This window comes from Rattus norvegicus, chromosome 17 (assembly GCF_021556685.1).
Source record: "Rattus norvegicus strain SHRSP/BbbUtx chromosome 17, alternate assembly SHRSP_T2T, whole genome shotgun sequence".
Classification (NCBI taxonomy): domain Eukaryota; kingdom Metazoa; phylum Chordata; class Mammalia; order Rodentia; family Muridae; genus Rattus; species Rattus norvegicus.
In genome coordinates, this window is record NC_141550.1 from 85,413,050 (window position 1) to 85,432,191 (window position 19,142).

Below are 19,142 nucleotides of genomic sequence, written 5' to 3' on the forward strand. Positions count from 1 at the left end.
GTGGATAGAGTCAGCATTGATTTTGACAGTGATAATCAATGACATCTAGTTTTTCAAAGTCAAATTTAGTCTGTGCAAATGTATAAAGATTTATTTAGCTTTTTAAAATTCTCAAAATAGTTTTTGAACATCCTGATAGTATTAGAATCAAATGGGATGTACCATAGCGTAAATAAATATAATCATAGTTTCAACATAACTCTAACTTATTGAATGGTGCCAAGAAATAAGAGCAGCAACCACTGAGACATTACCTTATGGAGTATACTACACATTACACATCCCAATACTAGGAATGAGTTTCTGGCAGGGTGCTTGGAGATGTGGTTTCCGTTGAAGAGTGGAGCTCCACATCCCACCGGATTGAACACAGAGTCAGTATGTCAGTGGTCAATGTAAAAACTTGTTGGCTGTAGTGTCAGTTTTATGTCAAAAACTTAGCAATTTGACATCCTCCTTCTGCTTCACAGCCAATGACTGACACATACGGAGTACCTGGTGTGTCCCCAGTTCACACCACAGCTGGCTTGATTAGTCACAAGTGAGCAGCCAGCAGATGCAAGCCCAGCTTCCTGCTGACATCTGCTCACTGGTGCCCTTCATTAGGTCCGAGCTTCTCCTCCGCGCTGTCTACCCAGATGATTTGTTCTGGCCCAGTTGCTTTGATTCACCTGCAGTTCCATTGATTGTTCACTGCTTGCTCACCTTTGGCACCAAGAGCCGTCACTGAGATGAATAGTTAAAAGGCAGCTGGCATTTACATTTTAAATATTAGCATATAAATGGAACTAAAATGTGAAACTACCTATGAATTCCAAATCTCATTTGCTCAGCCCAGTACTTCCAAATGTATATTTTTATCCCATTTTTTTTTCTAAAGCAAATACCTGGTGCCAACCAGATCCTCATGTCTTGAAAAATGAACATGCTCCAATACTACCCTAAAAATAGATTACTTGATTGATGATGTCCTAGTCAATTCTTTGTAAGTTTGACTAAATGCTGTCAGAAGTTTAAAAGCCCAAGCTCCCCTCGTATAGTGCGATGGGGATATAAATTAGTGCAGCCCTTGTGGAAATCAGCATGGAGATTCGTCAACAGACCCAAAAATAGAACTACCACTTGACTCAGCTATACTACTGCTGGGCATAGAGCTGATAGAGGACAAGGTAGTATATGGTGGGTATTTCTATACAGCTGGCTATGTTTATTCATGAGAACCAACTTAGGAGATCAGCTTGAATGCCCTTCCATGGAACAAATGGACATCATCAATGCTGTGTATATAGCCGAAGATACTTTGTTCAGGCACAAACAAGAGCAACAGCATTTCATACAGGAAAAATTGGAGACTATCATATGGAGTGAAATAAACTAGAGTGACAAGTATGTATTCCTTTCTGTCATGTGTGAAATCTGACGGAAAATAGATGAGATTGTGTGGAGAGATGGCACAGCAGTTAAGAGCACTGACTGCTTTTGCATAAGACCTGGGTTGAGTTCCCAGCACTCACATGGCCGCTCACAGCTGTTGGTAAATCCAAGTCCAGGTGAGCCAATAACTTTACCCTCCACAGCTCCTGTATGCTTGTGGGCCACATGTGTACACTGAGGCCTGCACATACACATAAGAAACCCAAATATTAAAAAAAATAGATGCCACGTAATTGGGACTATTAGAAAAGAGGAAGATAATCAGGAAGAAAGAAGAGCTTTTCAATTGCTGTGGTGAGACATTATGACTAGGCAACTTACGTAAGGTAGAGTTTAACTGAGGCTTACAGTTTCAGAAGATGAGAGTTTCTGATCTTTATGGTGGAGAACATGGGAGTAGGCCGGTGTGATCGTCAAGGCCCTGGAGCTATATCTGAGAGCTTCCATACAAGAAGGAAAATGAGCAAACTGAATATGGCACAAGTCTTTTGGAACTTCAAAGCTCCAGTGAAATATTTCCTCCAACAGGGCCATAAATCCTAATACTTCTCAAAGAGTTACATCGAAGGGGGTTGTATTCTCATTCAAACCACCGATTCTACTCCCTCACCCCTATAGGCTTGGGGCCATAGCATAACATAAAGTACATTCAGTCCAACTTCAAATGTCCCATGGACACAATATCATTTAAAAGTTCAAAGTCGCTTCTGCAGCTCAAAGCACTTTTTTAGTTATAACCAACCTCTTGCACAATTATGAAGCGAATTACACACTTCTAACATACAAAGGTCTGGAATATACATTACTATTCTCAAAGGGAGGAATGGAGCTATAATGGATATGTATTTCATCTAAGCAAGAATGAAACTCAGCAGGACAAACTCAGATTCCTATAGTTCTATGTCTGTTGGCAAAGGGCTCAGATGGCTCTGCATTCCACCTTTGCTGAATGCATCACATTTCCCTCTCTTAGGCTAGATCCACTACTTGTCTGCAGCTCCCCTGGGCTGAAATTCTTCTGCTATGACACCTGTAATCTCTTGAGGTCTCAAGCCCAATCCATGCTTCACCTTTAGGACCTCCAACATTACAATTCCTGGTACTTCTTTTCTTCTCAAAGTGTACATTTTGCATTTGTTGGTTTTGCTTCTTCCTTTTTACTGTAGATCTGTAGAAGCCTGATTATTCCTAACCACAAAACGGAGTCAATGTAGGCTTTCTTGAAATCTTCTCAGACAAGATTTGTTTCGAATTCTTCAATTAATCCTCAGACAGTATTAGAACAAGCGCAACAATCAGACCCACTGTTTACCAAATATCACAAGAAAGATTTAGCACAGTTGCTGATATCTTTCCCCCGTGAAGCTTCTGTTTAGGAACTCCCCTGCCCTATGCCTGGTTTTAGTGGCTGGTATTAATTGTAGAGGGAAATTCCATGATCCATTATTTCTGCATATTTCATAAAGTCAGAACCACATAGCCAGTGCTGCCAAATTTGGCTGCCTGCTTGGGATTCAACCTGATCCTTTTCCTGAATCACATTTGCATAAGATTTCCTTTGTTATATTAACTTTCCTTTTTCTGAATTAGAAGCTTTGCTGCCGAGAATCTTGTGCTGAGGGAACCACTTCCTTTGTTCCCTTCTAGTCTGGCCTCATTAAGTCTTTTCAGCAAAGCCTTGGCTCCAACATTACAATTCCTGGTACTTCTTTTCTTCTCAAAGTGTACATTTTGCATTTGTTGGTTTTGCTTCCTCCTTTTTACTGTAGATCTGTAGAAGCCTGATTATTCCTAACCACAAAACGGAGTCAATGTAGGCTTTCTTGAAATCTTCTCAGACAAGATTTGTTTCGAATTCTTCAATTAATCCTCAGACAGTATTAGAACAAGCGCAACAATCAGACCCACTGTTTACCAAATATCACAAGAAAGATTTAGCACAGTTGCTGATATCTTTCCCCCGTGAAATCTCTTGAGTTGTAGCTTTATATGGTTTTCTAAGCTCCTATTAGGTTGGCCCATCAATTTATGCTTACAGTGCGCTTTCTAAGTGCAAAGTCCCCAAATATTCCACATTCCTCCAAAACTAAACATGATCAGGTCTGTCACACCAATAGTCTACTCCTAGTAGCAACTTCTATATTTTACTTTTCTGTCACTGTGATAAAATACTATGGCAAGGGTCACTTATAGTCAAAAGGGTTTATTAAGGACTTAATTTCAGAAGATGAGAGTTTATTACAATGATGGTTGGGAACATGAGATGGATTATGTCATAGAATTAGTACATATTAGTAATGAATTAGTACATATTAGTAATGAAATAGAATAGAATAAAATCAAAGTATCGGTGGGAAAAGAAATGAAACTGGGTTGATGAGACACAGTGAAGTGTCAACAGGTTTACAGTGTAAAAGTGGGCAAAATTAGGAGTGTTTTGCACATATAGGGAATGGTGTATGATTAAAGGGAAATATTGATGAGGACGGATTATAAGTCATTATAATTGGGGCTGAGACTAAAGTTTAGATTAACGGGAATGTGAGAATGTACCGAGCGGTTTTACAGAGAAAATCCTTAGGGGATTGTGATTTAATAGCAGCTGTATGGAGGATTTGGAGTCGTGGTGGAGAGAAATGGAAAGGACCCTCTATGAGTGAGATTTGGAGAATCCCAAATCAGAATACACTCAAGTACTTGGAAACATGTAAATTTTGCTTAATAGGCCAGCATTTGTTTGAGGTTTTTCATTTTGATGTGAGCAACTTTTCCATGAATCACTCAGGTGATTCTTAAGTACTTCGAATCATTAGAAAGTAACACTTCTCAGTTCTATTAGAATCACTGAGGGAGCTTAGGAGACAAAATCCAGACGCAGGAAGTGGGCAATGGTTCAGAGGGGAAAGTGTTTGCCGGAAGACCTAAGGGAGTTCAAACCCAGAACCTACATTGAAAGCCTTCTGGAACCACACTGGTGAGAATGAGGTAGAGGGGCAGAGATTGACCTCCTTGGTCAGTCAGTGTAGTGGATGGGGGCAAGGACGTTGCTGGGGCCTGTTGGCTGCCAGCCTAGCTTACAATGACAAACCCACAGGGTTCCATGTTCAGTCAGAAAGACCAAGGCAAAAAAAATGACAGAGAGATACAGATGGGCTCTTCTGTCTCCCGCATACACATGAGGGATCAGCCCCCCCCCACACACACACCACAATAATTATACAGAGGTTGATAATATCTGAGATACCATCCATCTGTGGCCTCCATACACATGTACCCTCCTGATACACAATGTGTGTACAAAACAGGATCACATATATATATGTATATATATATATACATGTGTATACATATGTATGTGTATATATGTGTATATATATGTATGTGTGTGCGTGTATGTATATGTATATATACATATATATGTGATATATATGTATGTATATGTATATATATATATATGATATGTAAATAAGTACCCATACCAAAAGCCTAAGTGAGAATCCCAGTCCATGACTTTCAAACTATTTGGACCAATTAAAGCAACAATTTACATGTGACTTCTGAGTGGCGGTGGTTTTGTTTCATAGTTTTTCACGTCCCCTGGTTGGCACACTCAGCTACGTTTGAAATGCACCCCAGTCAAAAATGTGTTCCAGTCATGATCCTTTGCCTAAGGTAATAAAATAATTGCGCTGGGGTTAAATTTAGGTTGTCATGCATGCTAGACAAGTGCTCTCTCTAAGCTATACCACCAGCCCAGGGGTAAGTTACCGGAAAGGAAGACGAAAGCCCACTAAGGATCTTTAGAAGATAACGGTCTGAGCATGTCTTCTCTCCAGGAAATATTATTTGGTGTCTAGAAATGACTCTGCTCATAACTGTATTTTGTGTCACATTTGAAAGCTGCCACAGCTTTCCTTTGCGTGTATCAGTGTGTGTTCCTAACGCCTTTTATTTTTCCCCCATACTCCTTTGATGGTGTCTAATGTCATTTACAGCACCGGAACTACAGTGTGACTTCGAAAGTGGAATTTGTAACTGGGAGCAAAGTACGGAGGATGACTTCAACTGGACCAGATCCCAGGGTCCTACTTCAACACTGAACACAGGCCCGATGAAGGACCATACCCTGGGCACAGCCAATGGACACTACCTTTACATAGAAACCTCGGAGCCACAGGCTTTCCAAGACAAAGCAGTTTTACTTAGCCCCATCCTTAACGCCACTGAAGCAAATGGCTGCAGCTTCCGCCTCTTCTATCACATGTTTGGAAAGCACGTTTATCGGCTGGCTGTCTACCAGAGAATTTGGAGCAATTCCAGGGGACAGCTGCTGTGGCAGATATTTGGGGATCAAGGCAACAGATGGATAAGAAAACACCTCAGCATTACCAGCAGGCACCCCTTTCAGGTAGGATAATGGGTTTTATAATATATACTTAAAATGCTTCCTAATGTCTAAGCAGTGTGAAATATCACTGTCTTCTTGAATTAAAAGCTGGTGGCATTGGATCAAAGTTACTTTGAAGCACATTCATCATTCACAGGAGGAGGCTCTTTGAATTGCTTTGCTCCATGACTACCTGAGTAATGTATGTTTAACATCTCAGATGAGCGCTTGACACTCAAAACAGCTGCAGGTCCCTCCAATGTTAAATGTTTGCTCTACTGAAATTAAAACACGAGAAAAAAGAAGAGTTTGGCATACGTTGTGAATTCCGCAGACTGTAAACTCATAAGTATATGGCTCTGAATACATCATTTGACATTTTAACATTTTATAGGTGAGCAGCTGAGATCCAGGCAGAGTATATTTTTTGTTTTTTCTCATTTTCATTTATTTTTAACTGGAGTGCATATATCACATGCAGTTCCAAGCTTCATAAAGGCAGTTTGTTTGATGTATGTCAAGTACTTTGACCACATTCACCCCTTGTACCCTGTATTTTCTCCTTCTTCATAGTTAGTTTGTCTTCGGTATAGAAAAATCTGGACTCCACGTATAGGAGGAAGCATGCATTATTTGACCTTTCCAGTCTAGCTTATTTTGCTTAATATAATTGATTCTAGTTACATCAATTTTCCTGTGAATGACACAATTCACTCTTTTTATGGCTGCATAAGTCTGTATATGCACAGATTTTGATTGACAGCTAAGTTGATGCGATTATTTGGCTACTGTGAATTGTACCTCAGGAACTATGGACGTGCAGGTACCCCTATGGTATGCTGACTTACAGACCTTTGCTTACCAGTCTTCGTTCATTTGCTTTCTGTGACATCTTGGCCCAGCAGTGGTATCGCTATGATCAAAGGGCCACAAAGAAAACAAATAGCAAAGGAGAGGACTTGGGGAGAAGGCACTCTTCTACACTGTTGGTTAGAATGTGATTTCCTGTGGCCAACATGATAATCCACATGAAGCATCCTAGAGAACTCCAATCTAGACTGTAGTAGATAGAGAGAGTACATGTTTTATTGAATTACACATAGATAGCTTCTCTAGTGAAGAACCTAAGTTTACCTCCACATCTCCTCACTCCTGGTACGCTATTTGGGGTTGGTTGGTCGGTTCTGTTTTTAATTTTACATTTGAACTGTCTGCACACATATTTGTACAATACTGTAGAATATTGTATATGTTTTATATTTGCTTTTCTTACTGGTTCCCTTATGTGATTAAATCAGAGCCCCCCTTTTGTCAGTTCTATAGATATGGGAAAAAATTCAGAGATGTCATTTATCCTCTGCCAAAAGAAGCAGAGACAGGACTTAAGCTGGATAGGGTTTATAAATGACCGGCATCTCTCTTTTAACCATTACATCTTGACGTGTGTTGCATGTAGGGCCTTGAGCATAGTTTTTCTCCTGTTTTTTTTAAAGATTTCTGTACATGAAATATTGTAAGAAACATAGTTATCGATAGCTCAAAGTTCTGGGTTTTTGTTGTGTTTTGTTTTGTTCTGTCTTTTGTTTGATTTGTTTGCTCTCATATGCTAAATTTCTTTCAGCTATCAACATTGGAATCAATATCTCCATCGAGTTACCTAAATCATGTTACCTATTTTATGACATGAACTTGTTCCTGTTCCAGGCCATCTTTTGAGAGCAGCTAGCAGTCACAGGTGCCATTGAATATGACTAAGCCAGTAAAGCGCACATAGGGATTGGCGATATTTTTTCGGAGACATATAAGTTGAAAGCATGATATCTAATCTGTCACAGATAATGTGATATCTTTCAGTTCTACCACAAAGGCAGCAATTCAGTAAATAATATTAAATAATTCATTCTTAATGTGTGGTCAGGTCATTTGTAATTCAGACCATACTCTTATTCAGGGCATTAACTCTTCTTGTGAAGTTTACTCACTAATTGGTTTCCATATGAAAGCAAATTCATAGGGAGGCAGCTACACAAGCCAGGTGAACCTGGGACTTATCAAAACACCCTTCGCCATGAATCCAAACTTGAGGGCTGAGTTTTGAAATCCATCACACGTCACATAGGAAGTGTTCTCTGTGATTTTAACCAGCTTGCCTCCTAATAAAAGAACTTTTAAATACATGTCCTTTTATACTCTTAAATGAAATACACCCAGAAAATGTAACTGAATATTTTGAATATTGTATGCGCATGTCAAGGTAGCTAATGTGGAATCCAATTTAGTCAAGAAGATATGTTTTTCCATTGTGTAACAGCTACTCATAGTATCTGTTCTGAGAAACAACAACAATAATAACAACAACGACAACAGAAAGCTTCTGTTAGTTGTAAGAGCATAAGGGGAATTATTCATTCACTACCCAGCAGATAAGAGCTTCTCCTGGAGTATTTGTTTAAAAGAAACATTCACAGACATGTTAGGATCATTCGCTTAAAATCAAATGAATAGGATAGGACTGGAATGTATGTGTAGGAGTTCTTCTTTGCCCGTCCATGTTAGTTGTGTAGCACAGCCAGTAACGACTCTACAAATTGTTACAGAAAATTAAGTGAAATTTCCAACTGAATTCTTGTATGAGATATTGTGCCATACTTGCTATTAAAAACCATACATATTGAACAGTTTAATCAATATCACAATCAAGATAATGAATATTTACCACATTTCAGAAATTGCCTCCAGCCCTTACATGAAAAATCCTTTAGACATCTTTAAGCATTTGTCAACTACCATCTGTTTCCTGTGAATCTTACATGGTTACATAAAAAGAATTTGAGAGCATGAAATGTTTTTTTCACCTGGCTCATCGAGTACAATTGTTTTAAGATTTATTTATTTATTGGCGTGTATCAATAATTCATTTGGATAAAGCACAGTTTATGCATTAACTTGCTGCTTGCAATATGGATGGGCTGTTATAAATAACCCTGATTTGAGCAGTTTTGTACATATGTTCATATAAACAATGACACATTTCCACAGGTGAATGACCAAAAGGTGAGCGGCTGATTGTCTGCATTGGAGAGGCTTATACTTATCCTTTAGGAGACTTTTACTTGGTTTAAAGTTCAAAATTTTTCATTCATATCAACAACGAATGGGCATTTCAAGTCTAAGCCAATGCCTACTACATTATTAGTCTTTTAAATTTATCTCTTTTGAAGCTGATGGAAGCGTCTAATTGCAGTTTTAACTAGCTGCGCTGTGGTATGATCTATCTTGAACACAGTTTCATGAGATTAGTTGTCCAGCGAATATGTGTTTGGGATATATTTCACAGCCTTTTGCAATATTTTGAAATTGGGTTGTTATTGCATTTTTATATATTACAGATAGGGAGTCCTTTAATAGAGATTTAATTTACAATGCAATTTCATCACTCTAGAACCTAGTACAGTCTCCGTAATTAAGATCTTCAGTAACTGTTTACTGAATGATTGATTGACAGGGGGATGAGCCCAGATTTAGTAGGTAGAAAGTTAGGACATTAGGACTCTCTACATTAGTTTGATTTTTGTCACCTCATACTCAAATAATTTATTGGAAATTTTAAATTTCCAAACTGATTTCTTAGATCACGGTGGCTTTTTATAAGAACATGATTTGGTAATTCCGATTTTTGTTATATTTTTCAATAACTTTGAAAGAGCTGGGGAGATGGCTTAGTGTGCAAATGGCTCGCTGTCTAAATGTGAAGGACTGAGTTCAGATTCACAGAAACTATCAAAAGCCAGGCACAGCAGTAAACACCAACATCCCCAGTTCTCCTATACTGAAATCAGAGCAGGGGCAGGAGAATTCTCAAAGGCATATGGGTCAGCTAGCTAGGCACATGCAGTGGTGAACAAGAGTCCTTGTCCCAAACAAGATGGACATACAAAAACAAAAGCCGTCCTCTGGCCTCTGCATATGCACTGTGGCTTGGGAATACCCACACGTACACAGACACACACTAAACACAGGTGTGTATACACACGCAGACACACACACACAGAGTAAATTTAAAAATTGTTTTTTTGAAACTTGGGTATTATTATTTCATTTGTATTTTACATTCAATGGCTGTGAATTTTACATAAAGCATACCTGTTTTGATTTTGACAGGTTAGTGTAATGTTAGATTATATTAAGATTTACATTAAAATGATAGTTTTAGTTAACCTATAAACAGTTAGCAGTAGATCCCTTCCTCTTTCCCTGAGATCAAATTACTGTTCTCATATCAATTACGTAAATATTCTTTGGAAAGTAGAGATCCTGGGGGCTGGTGAGGTGTTTCAGGTAGTCAGGGTTTTTGCTCTTAAGCCTCTCTACCCAAATTCTACCCTGGAACCGCAGAGTAAAATGAAAAAAAAAAATGATGTGACTACAGAAAGCAAGTTGTCCTCTTGCTGGCATAGGCTTTCAAGTCCAGATACTTACTGTAAATAAATAGATAGATCAACAGATAGACAGACAGACAGACAGACAGATGGATAAGTTAAGAGAAAAGAAACATTGGATGTTTATACTTCTTAATTTTCATTCTAAAAAGATTTAAACCTACCGTGTGGTAAACTCTAGGTTTCTCTGATTAACTGGCATTAATATTTGTTTATAAGTGTTTATTTCTATAGTTTGTTTCATCCTTTGCTCTTGTACTATCTTATTTAATTTTATTATTATTATTTTTACAAATGTGTTTGCTTCCTAAGAAGAGACAGAAAAGGGTGGATTCAGATGGGAGGAGAGATGGGGATGATCCTGGTGGTGTTAGGCAAGGGGAAACTATAATCAGAATATAGCATATGAAAAATATTTCTTTTCGATAAAAGAACGCTAGAGAGAATATTGATATGGTGAATTATACAAGTCAGAGTGATCTTCATCTGCATCATCAATCTGTATGTGACATGGACCATGCTTTTCCAATGGAAGCTTTGTCACAGATTATAATATCTGTAAACAAGGAGGTGTTGTTTGCTCACACGCATTCAGTTTACTGAAGAAAATGAAACTGCTATCTTTAAAGTCTTACAAGTATTGAGGAAGTATTGAGGAAGGAAGGTCTCCTCCTCAATGATCTTAGCACAGTTACATATCATGTCCTCATTATCCATATGATTAAACAAATACAGATTATATAGGAAAATTAAAGTCTAAAGAGCTCTCCATTGCAAATGTAACATTGTTCCAAGCAATTTGATGTCATTACCCATTATACAACAACTCAAACCATACATCCAGTAATTAGTGTAGGAAACTATACTTTGTCTGATCCCATCACTATCCTGGTTGTCTGAAAAACTATGTTTATTCATGAGCTGTCCAAAAACGACTCATTTATTCCAAAGTTTGACTTTAGAAGTGAATGACGTGTATAAAGCTGTACATATTTCCATACTGCTTTCTTTGCAGAGTACTCTCAGATTTTCTGAATCATAATAAATTATGATATATAAAACCACAAGAGAATACTGGTATTTATATAGTGTAACTTAATATCTCAGTACATTGTAGAATGTATTTGGTTGTTGTAGAACTTCATATTCAATTTTAGAATAATATGATATACTAACATTTTTCTATAATAATTATTAAATCCCATACAGGACTGCAAAAGAAATGGTTTATTGAGAGGAACTGTAGGTTTTGACAGTACCTATCCCAGGAGCAGTTTTTATTTTTTATCTGATGCAGGCTAGGCGTGATGCAGTTATTCCTTACAAACATGTCGTTCCTTATGCTAATGTTGTTGTATGTTTTGTTTCTTCTAGAACATTGCCACCAAACCAACATAATAATCTATAGCCAGAGAATTTGCTAATCAAGCACTGTCCTTCTCAATGGGGCTTAGTGGATACGCTTGTGGCAATGATTTGCTGTTTCCTTTCAGGGGACTCTTAATGCTCTAAGTTCTTTGTAACCAATGTGCTCCCTGAGTCTTTTTGTATTAAACAAAAGTTATTCAAAAATGTTCAGGGCTCAACAGTTTCCAGCATGGTTTTGTGGTGCAACATCCTACTTTCTCCTGGTACTGAACCATCTACACATTTCCATGAAAAATCAATTCAGTAAAGTGGCATCTCTTGGGAAGGGCCTGAGGGATTCATATATCAATAAAAAAGACATTTGAGACAGACTCAGTTGCAGAGGCTGTTGAATTAAATGAGAGAAAGGGGATACTTTATCACAGCTATTTTGAAAGGTATCCTAAAGTTTAACTTCTAAGGATGTTTTAACTTAGATCCTCAGCATACTACTGACACTGTGAATGGAAAATTTCTAGCCATAAATCCTCTACTTCTCACTCTACCCCTTAGATGACACCAAGCAGTTCACATCACGATTCACATTGAAGTCCGGGTACATAATGAAAAATAACTTTTTCCTGCATTTACTATATGATATTTCTGGCTCACCAAAAATGTTGCATCATAATCATAAAACATTATATTTTTAAATTTATTTAAATTTAAAATTAATCTGAGGCTGAAGCAATGGTTCTGCATTTAAAAATACCCTTTGTTCTTGTAGACAATCAAAGTTTGATTGGTAGTATCCATGCTAAGTGTCTCACAATGACTTGTAATTCCAGTTCTAGGGCATAATGCTCTTTTCTAGCTTCTACAGAAGCTGCACACCCCACACTCCACAGATAGGGAAGAAAGAAAGAAGGAAGGAAAGGAGGGAGGAAGGAAGGAGGAAGAAAGGAAGGAAGAAGGAAGGAAGAAAGAAGGAAGGAAGGAAGGAAGGAAGGAAGGAAGGAAGGAAGGAAGGATGGATGGAAGGATGTCTAAAAATCATTTTCACCAAAGACTTGGCCCATGTTTGTTCTAGTATCTTTGCTTTGTGTAGTTTTTCATCCTGCCTGTAGGCAGAATGTGCCTTCTTATATTAAACTATGATCTCTCTCCCCTTTGTCTTCCCCTGTAGGAATAAGTCCTTGGTTGGATTCTGTGTGCGTGACTTTTACTGAGAAGTATTGCAAAATCCCAGTTTATTCCAATTTATTGATTGTTTGACAATAGAGAACCTACTCATCTTTACTGGCAGCTCATTTTATTCCTAACTTCTCCTTTCAACGAAGAATGTAATTATGCACAAACTATACCCAGGATAGGGACATGGGTCTTTGAAGAAGAGGTGCCCCAACCTTTTGGCATCGTCATGTAATGCTTCTATCTACCAAGTTTAAACTGGAGAACCACAACTACAAAAGAGAGGCAGAAGTCTCATAATGTGTTAAGTAAGCTCATGATTTTGCGATAGCCTCATCCTTGGCTGCAGATAACTTTCTGAATAAGTTAGAAAGCCTTTTATTGCTATCTGGAAATCTGCTTCAATATATTTTTTTGGTTCTTTTTTTTTTTTTTCGGAGCTGGGGACCGAACCCAGGGCCTTGCGCTTCCTAGGCAAGCGCTCTACTACTGAGCTAAATCCCCAACCTCCTGCTTCAATATTAATAACAGAGAAATATTTTCAGATAGAGTTTAGAGTGAAACGTAATAATATTTTAATTAATTAATAATATTTGATATTTCATGCATGACACATGCCTATAAAATGGTATGCCATTTTTAATACTTCTAAGTAAAAAAATGCTTAAGTTATGTTTTAAGTAAGGCAGAGTCATATTTAACAAAGGTTATGTTCATCCCACTTTCCCTGAAATTATGTATGTAAGTACTGACTGTCACTTTGCATAACATTTTTGCTAGAATGTTCATAGAGAGGTTTTAGATGGAATTCTCTGACAGGCACCCTCAGTTAACCACGCTCAAAGATGTGTGGCTCTGTGTTGATCCCTCAATCTTGGGCTAACACCTTCAATTTCTTATAGGTTCTCCAGATTCAACCTGTTTTCACAGCCTTCAGTAATCTCTATAAACACACACTCGCACATGCACACTCACAAACACCTATGCAACATTTCAAGCTTTCAAAGAACAGTACAGGGAAGGAGAGGAGTCAGTCAGGGATGACCAGTTAACCAGATGGGCTGAGAACACCATCCCATAGGAGACAAGGACAGGAACATCATAAGTTTGAGGCTGCCCTGGGATAAAGCAAGCAGTTACAACAAAAGCATAGACAGCAAGGGCCAGTAATTGTTCAGAAAACAAGTCCAGTGTCTTCAATCCATTCTTTTAATCCCCTTGGACCTCTTAGCATTTCCTTGAAACTAAATAGAACCTATTTATTAAATGTTGTTAAAAGTTATCTTCTTTGGAGTTATACAGCAAATTTTGAAATTAATATATATCCATGAAAGTACCCAAATACTTATATAACAAGGGACAGAGGAGAGAAATATTGTAGCTATCAGAAATAACTTTTTGATAATTTGCCAGTTGGTATGCAAAACCAAAGAAACAAACAAAACCTCTATAAGATAAATAATAATACTAAATATGAACATGAATAGGTCCATTTTATGATGCTTTTAAAATCTTGTCAGTTTAGGAGTCACTTTCAACTTGATGAAGCTGTATTGTAATTTCCTTTTTCCCTTTCCTCCCTTCCTTTTTCATCCTTCCCTCACACTCTCCTCCCTTTCATCCCCTCTTCCTTCCTTCCTCCTTTCTTCCCATCTCTCTTCCCTTTTCTTCTTTCAAGTCTTCCAGTGTTTCGGTCCTTTCTCCTGAGGAATCTTGCCAAATCTCTTTGCCCTTATCTCTCACTACAGTTAGGAGAATGAAGTGAGCTATGTCTCTTGCGTCTGAGGTAGTGAGGTATGACTTGGTGGATTCTGGGAATGGGAGGCTGCAATGCTGGCTGACAGTTGTGTTGAAACCTCTCCTGTGGGATTTAGTTGTTCTCTGGAGATTTGTATACACATGCTGGGTCTGTAAGGCCCTGTCCCACTTGTCACTTCTCCACCATTTAAAACATGCTGTAGAAATGTGGTCAAGTGTGTTAAGTCATCAGGACTGGATTATCTCATTGAAAATTCTACATGCAATCCCATATCTGATACAAGTAATCCTAATCAGACTGACTCGCTCTCTGGATGCACAAGCAAGGCCGTGGCTCTCGGGTGCACTGCCCTGTCACTATGAATAATGTGGTGAAATATGTTCTGAATTGTTTGTTTCTATGGAGCCACAGTATTTTCATCAGATAAAGTGTGTCAGATTTGCCTTTTCTCTGCGTTTTCAGAGCACTGTAATGCATTGAACCAAATCCTCTTGCTGATTCTGGTTACACTTGAATTTGGCTTTTATCTTCAACGGAAATCGATGTGTCACATAGTGTTCACTGAGGACAGGGTCCAGGGTTCCTTTGAAATTCTTTGTCAAATTATTGCTTTATCTTGATTTGTGTCCTCAGCCCTTTTTGCATCCGACAGTGACTATTGTGTTGCCGTCTGTCAGAGCACTGCGATCTATACCAATCTACACTCCGAGGCCGGAGCTGTTCATGGCACATACGGGTTCACTATAGATCAGGGACAGGATGCGTTCTTTTTCTCTCATAGTGTCAGATTGGAGATTTGGGTTTCAATAAAAAGAGTGGTGAGCTGAGAAGAACTACTGGCAAGAACTGACTTCTGGGAAAATGGAGATTTGTCTCTCTCAGGAATGAACCTATTATTAGTTGTCTCATACTGCTCTGAAAGGATATATTTACAAACAACAAAAACAGACTCAGCAACTCATGAGGGCATGCATGCATGCCTGCATGCATGTATGTGTGTTGTGTGTGTGTGTTGTCTATGTATGCATATGTGTATATTAATAATAATCAAGTAGAGGCTGTCAGGAGAGACTGAGAGTTCATGGGAGTGATTCAAAGGAGGGTAGCTGGGTGGGGCTGGAGTGAGTAAAGGGAGGAGAACATAATTCTATTTCTACTAAAACAGATTTTAGTAAAATATTCCTTTACTGGTACAGAATAAAAATTACAGAAGACTGTTTTCTAATGCCTTCTTTAGAATGTCTATGTCTATGGTAAACAATTTAATTATTTGGTACTGACCATATTGTTTCTCCTCTTACAAGTTGCATGTGGAATGACTCTAGGGACTGATGTCTAAACATTTTCAAGGCAAACATTGTCAAATTTTGGAAAGCTGAAATTGGATTATGAATGTTACAAGATGAATTTCTTGGAATGGAATTCAATACTTTTAAAGAATATTTTTCCTTTCCTAAAATCTCATTCCATCTTTCTTTACTATGTCATTTGTTTGTGAAATGTGCTCGGTTATTATTCTCATCTTGAAGTCTTTAGTTTGAACATGGAATTATTGGGCCTGTATTGAACATGGAATTATTGGGCCTGTATTGTAGTTGTTTCAGAGATACATTATATATGATATGATGCAAAACCTTCTGTCAACACGAGGTGGGGATCAATAATATGAGCGAATCTAATGCTGTAGTTAAGGTGAGAGATGACTGTGTAACCCTAAATCATTCTCCAGGAATACTGAGATCAGAGAAGGAAGATAGAGCGATATTTAAGATTTTTTGAAGGGACCAACCTGCATAACTCTTAACTACTCTGCCATTGGATTATCCTGTGGCACAACTACAGCTGACAATTACTCGGAATATTTGATAGAATGATTTTTGTCACAGTATCTGAGTTAGTTTCTGTCTAAGACAAGTTTATATGGATATTAATCTGGCTTAAATAGCCCCATTCAAACCTCATGAAAAAACTTAATCACAGTCATGATATTAAAAGGTTGGAACAATGGGAGATGACTAAGTCAAGGTCTCCATTAAAGGGATTGATATTCTAATCAAAGGAGTGGGTTAGTTATCCTGGGAGTGGATAGATTTTTAAAATGTGTCCATTTTTTATTCCTTTCACACATATGATGAGGTGTGATATTTGTGCTCAGGCTGCTGTGCAGGCTCTACACAGATAACATGCGTTATCAGGATCTGATGCCCCATCGTGGTGACACAGAAAGAAGGCAAGCTCATTTCTTTTTCAGTTGAGAACTATAGGCAACTAACACTTGCTGTGAGGAAAACTAATTGGCTTTTGTAAAGTGGTCAACATTCAAACCATATTCAAATAACTAGACCTGGGATTTCACAGCTTCCAGAAGTGTTGCATATGTCTCTGATCTATAGAATGCATGGTGATTTTTTTGTTTGGTCAGCAGAAAACAGACTGAGATCCACACCAACAGTGATAATTTCTAGGATATTTGAGATGTTTACTAAGTAAGGTTTAGGGACTGTCTCAAAACAAAACAAATACACCAAAATATCCACAAACATAAAATTTTTTGTTGTTTATTACAACATTAAATTGAACACTTCAATTTTGTGAAAGGAATTCCAGTCTTCCTTGAAGTGAAACTTAAAAGTTCTTTGGAGAGTCAGTTGTTTTGGGTGGTATTTTGTTGGGGCAAACATGTGAAGGAATGTTTCTTTAAAGTGGACAGAGGTGAAAAGCTAAGACAGACTGGAGAAGGAACATTTTGCTGAAGCAGACACAAGAGATAGGACATTCTGCTAAAAAGCAAGCATGTGAAAGGACACATGATGGAAGATTCTTTGCTAATGACATACATGGATTGACATTTGTTTTAACAGTAGAATTGTGCTTCGTGGAGGGCTGATGGAAAGATTAGTGGATGGATTGTCTACTGTTATCACAAAGCTAGACAAAGGCTACAGTTATTTTGGGAGAAAGAACCTCAACTGAGAAAATGTCCCAACCAGACTTGCCTGTGGGCAAGTGAGTAGGTGCATTTTCTTAATTGATGCATTGATCTACTGTTGCCCAGAACTGTAAGATGAATTAAACCCATTTCTCTCTAAATTACTTTTGATCTTGGTAGTTTTATCATAGCAATAGAAACTGTAACTAACAATTAGAATGTTCCCGATGGATTCTAGTTAGCATTCTCTTAAGATGTTCCTGTGGTTCTAAGTGCTGCAGTCCCTAATTAAAAGAGTTTTTATCTCTGACAGTCACAACACAGCAGTGTATATACAGGCAGTAATTTTGTTGTTGTTTAAAAAACACAAAAAAGTTTAGGCACAGTTGCCTAGGGAATGAGTGCATGTATATTTGACAAATTTTAAGTGTTTGTAGTGAGGCTGGTAACAGTCCCTTGATAGTGTTGTTGAAACATGTTTTGTTTTTAAATAAAATAAAGCATGTGTGCAGTAAATAAATGAAAAGGAATGTAGTTTTCTATTGTCATGTATGATTGCCATATTGGCATGTATTTCTAACTTCTTCCAGCTGTATCACAAGATATCAAAGAGTATTAAACAAAGGGAAGAGAAAGTGTTCTAGTAAAGATATAATTTTGTGGAAGGTCAACAATTATATCATTGTGTACATTTTTCTTTAATGTCTTGAGAAGTTAGTACCAAAATATGTATAATGGATAGATAAAATTATCTTAAAAATTGCTTACACAACACACATTTAATAACATATTATTTTCTTGTTTTCATTTCAATAATGTCATTTTGGCCTTAGCTATTGCAGCTGTCTCCATGCTTGCCCGGTTTCCCTGTGTGACCTTTCTTATGGTTCTTCCAGATGACCTCTCCTTAAATTATGGCTGTATGCTCACTCAATTTTATTGTGTCTCTAGCCTGGTTTGCAAATGATGCTGGTAAATTTAATCAATGATTTGGCAGTTGTCTGCCATATGAGGTTTTATTCTCTCTCATCAAAGATCATCGCCATTCTACGGTTTTTATATGACAGAAAAATCTAGTCAAACAATAAGATGTGTTTCCCTGTGGTCACCAATGTGTTCTATCACTACATCTTATCCAAACTTCCCCTATCCAACCTTTGTTTGTTTTTATTGGTTTCCTGATACATCCTTACACTGCTAGTAAGAGACCAAATTTTGAGGGTTCAGATTCCACCTTGGAGAAACTGACCTAAGTTTGAACTCAAGTAAACTAACAGTCCAGTACCTAGTACCAGTTTCTAGGTTACCCCCCTGACAAGACCTGTGTTTCCAGGTTACCCCATCCCCCAAATCCAATGTCTAGCACCAGTTTCCAGGGTACTCCCAACAAGACCTGCATCTAGCAGCAGTCTCTAGGTTATTTCTGCAACAAATCTGCACATCCAGGTTACAATCCCACCCCTGCCTAACAACCACCAATCAGGAGGAAAGCAGAAGTTAAGTTAATGGTTTGGCTCCCAGCACCAATCAATTATGTTAAAGACCACAGTAGCCTCCCTCTCAATTAGATGCTTGCCAAGCTGATAACACTCACCCTTCACCCTTTGCTTCTCATTTCCCATAAAACTTGGTCCCAGTGAGTGTTCAGGGCTTTTC

The 19,142-nt window shown here is 38.0% G+C and overlaps 1 protein-coding gene across 2 annotated transcripts in view; it reads left to right on the forward strand.

The window, feature by feature from the left end:
• Positions 1-19,142, forward strand: part of Malrd1 (MAM and LDL receptor class A domain containing 1) — a 724,504-nt gene that overhangs the window by 207,725 nt on the left and 497,637 nt on the right. For both annotated transcript variants that reach the window (XM_087589615.1, NM_001287618.3), the window contains 1 exon segment: positions 5,430-5,842. In XM_087589615.1, the coding sequence (XP_087445741.1) occupies positions 5,430-5,842 (413 nt within the window).